Source organism: Macrobrachium nipponense, chromosome 47, assembly GCF_015104395.2.
Source record: "Macrobrachium nipponense isolate FS-2020 chromosome 47, ASM1510439v2, whole genome shotgun sequence".
NCBI lineage: Eukaryota > Metazoa > Arthropoda > Malacostraca > Decapoda > Palaemonidae > Macrobrachium > Macrobrachium nipponense.
The window spans coordinates 33333464-33336568 of record NC_087222.1 but is presented as its reverse complement, the minus strand read 5'-3'; the positions used below and the strand labels follow the sequence as shown (position 1 = coordinate 33336568).

The 3105-nt window shown below is 42.3% G+C and overlaps 1 protein-coding gene across 1 annotated transcript; it reads left to right on the top strand.

The window, feature by feature from the left end:
• The first annotated feature begins 865 nt into the window (after window positions 1-865).
• Window positions 866-2022, top strand: LOC135204629 (zinc finger protein 271-like). Its single transcript, XM_064234778.1, has 4 exons — window positions 866-1091; window positions 1285-1424; window positions 1624-1739; window positions 1905-2022. The coding sequence occupies exons 1-4, from the start codon at window positions 866-868 to the stop codon at window positions 2020-2022; spliced, it is 600 nt and encodes a 199-aa protein (XP_064090848.1).
• The last annotated feature ends 1083 nt before the right edge of the window (window positions 2023-3105 follow it).

The following is a 3105-nucleotide window of genomic DNA, read 5'->3' as shown; positions in this document are numbered from 1 at the left end:
CAATGCATTCTGACTATATCAGTAGAAAATAAAAAAAGAAATTGGACCATGAAACGAGAATCAGATTCGGTCCAGAATTGGTATAAACTGAATGATGTCAGGCAGCTGGTAACTACGTATAGTTATAAAAACATTAATATACCTGTGCACTAATGTAACCCCAATACACTTCCTGTGTATTCATAATAATCACTTTCTCTTTCTTCCAGATAATTTGCAAAGCACCAACTGCAGACTTGGTGAGTGAGAGGTTCTTGGAATTAAAGTTACGATACAAAATTATCAAAAAGGAACTCCATTCCTTGGTCTTGTTGGGAACTTGTGAGGACTGTCGTCATTTTTATTTTGCTGTAAGTATTCAAAAGATTATTTGTATGTTTTATGAGTAATGTCATTCATGTATGGTTTCAAATTAACTCTTGAGGTTAGGAACTTTCTAACTGTTTAGGCTTAGCTCTCTTGTCATCATAATTGAAAAATCAAAATAATTTGTTCCTACAAGGGTATGAACCTTCGTATAAAACACAGGCAGTCCCCAAATTACGACAGAGACCCTTTCCTGATGTTTGTCATAAGTGGATATCTGGCTTAAGTCAGAGTCAGTTGTTGAATTGTCAACAACTTTGGCCTGACTAAAATTGTTGCTTACAACCTTTTATTTATTTAGAGACAAATTATGTCCAGAGGATCTTTGCATTGTGTTTTTGTTTTCCCTGAGGATGCTTACTTTAAGAGTTGTTATGAACAGTGCTGTTCAGATCTTGTTGGTCTCAGATTGTTTGTTTTATTTCAGATTCTTCCAAACGGAGGGAATTGCCGTCGGGTCCTAACTAGGAGTGAGTATTGCACATAGAACATTCTGGAAATGGAAGCTGAAGAATCATCATCATTGCTGCTAATCAAAGAAGAGAAGGAGGATCTGGAGGAGGGTCCAACTGAAAATGCAGATGACAACTCTTCATTTGCAGACCCCTTCGTAGAAGTCAAGGCGGAACCGGAATTTTTTGACTATGGTGATTTTTATGTGAACTGTTCCTCCCAATCTAAAGTTAAGTGTGAAAAGAACAGCTCTCCAAGCTGTGATGATGAGAGTTGGAAAGGAAAAGATCTGTATTGGAGAGAAAATAGACTTTTGATAGAAGCAAGGCAGCAGGGAAGCGATTAACTTGTGCTGATCCCAAAGGACGTTTTCAAGAATTGACAAGCTGAAATCCCACATGAGAACTCATACAGGAGAGAAAGCACATACTTGCTCTGTATGTCAAAAAAGTTTTTCTCAATCAGGTACTCTCAAACGTCACATGAGAACTCATACAGAAGAGAAACCATATACTTGCTCTGTATGTCAAAAAAGTTATTCTGATTCAAGTACTCTCAAAAAACACATGAGAACTCATACAGGAGAGAAACCATATACATGTGCTGTATGTCAAGAAAGTTATTCTCAATCATCTGGTCTCAAAGCACACATGAGAACTCATACAGGAGAGAAACCTTATACTTGCTCTATATGTCGAAAAATTTTTTTTTGATTCAAGCACTCTCAAAAGACATGAGAATAATTCATACGGGAGAGAAACCATATACTTGCTCTTTATGTCAAAGAAATTTTCCTTATTCAAGTGCTCTCATATATCACAAGAGAACTCATACGGGAGAGAAACCATTTACTTGCTCTGTATGTCAAAAAAGTTTTTCTGGTTCAAGTACTCTCAAGTGTCACATGAGAATTCATACAGGTGAGAAACCATATACTTGCTCTGTATGTCAAATAAATTTTACTCGATTATCTTGTTTAAAAATCACATGAAAACTCATACTGGAGATTAAAATATCACATGAAAACTTATAAGGGAGAGAAACCATTTACTTACTATGTATGTTAAAAAACTTTTTGTTTAAAGTGCTCTCAAAACACACATGAGAACTCATACAGGAGAGAAACCATATACTTGTTCTGTATGTCCAAAAAGTTTTTCTGACTCAAGTAATCTAACAAGACACATGAAAACTCATGCATGAGAGAAAGCATTCATTTACCAAACAATCTCAAAAGACACAAGAATTCACAGAAACGGTACTTTGTACCGACACGGATACAAACCTTTCGGTCCTTTTACAATAGGAAGATTACTAGCGGCAGCTGGATAGGTCGTAAACTTTCGAACAAGGGGGGGGGGGTTCGGTAGTTAACTGGTCCGACGCAAGTGCGCGCGCCGCGCGACTGGGAGGTGAAGAACCACTTTTGCTTTCGGCCTGCTGGTGTGTAGACGTGCTCGTCATCGCTCTCTGCCCGCTTCATCGTCGTTTGCTTTATGAATAATTGTGTTTTTCTCTTTCTGTTTGTGTTGTATGAACGAAATTGTAAGTACAGTTATTCAATTTCTTTATATTGTGATTTTGTGAATAGTAATAAGGATCAATGGAATCTCCACGCCCTCCTGTCCCCTGTCGAGTGTGCCCTGAGGTTGAGGGGCATAAATGCGGGAAATTCTGCAGTTTCCCTGAAATTGATCCTCATGTTTTGTGTGCTCGGTGCCGAGGGCGGGAGTGCTCTCGCGCCGAGCCTTGTGTAGTCTGTGTGGATTGGTCAGAGGTGCAGTGGGGCTTGTATGAGGGCAGGAAGAAGCGAAAGCCTGCCAAGGAGTCGTCGGAAAGCTCTCCCGCAACTCCTCTGGTGACGGACACTTCGTCTTCTTTCCTGCCCCCCGCGCAACTCCCGCGTATGGCACCTTCCCCTTCGCAGGGGGGTATCGGGTCCTTCTCCTCGCCCAATGTGTCGAGCGTGGAGGAGGGCGCTAGGTACCCTGACGTTCAACTGTATTCTGGGTCTTCCGTTCGTTTGGGCTGGGGCTCCCCTCCCCCCTGTGCGAGCGGACCCCCCCCCCCCCCCCCCCCAACAACCCGACTGTTTGCTTCCACAGGTGCTGCTGCCACAAGGGATGAGCTTGGTCAGTGGTGGGCGTCTTTGGGTCTGCAGGGCGTGCCCAGTGTCCAGGTGCTGCTCCTTCATCTGGCGGGGTCTGTTGCGGTTACCCATGGAGCCGTAACTACAACATTGAGCCACCTTGTTGACTCCAGGGTACGCCGCCCCTCTTCACTTGT

Excerpts from the sequence above, each read along its gene's own strand:
- LOC135204629 (XM_064234778.1), top strand. The coding sequence starts at position 866 with ATGGAAGCTGAAGAATCATCATCATTGCTGCTAATCAAAGAAGAGAAG. Across the intron at positions 1,092-1,284 it reads TCCAAGCTGTGATGATGAGA|GTACTCTCAAACGTCACATG; the intron begins GTTGGAAAGGAA and ends TTTCTCAATCAG. Across the intron at positions 1,425-1,623 it reads AGAAACCATATACATGTGCT|TGCTCTCATATATCACAAGA; the intron begins GTATGTCAAGAA and ends TCCTTATTCAAG.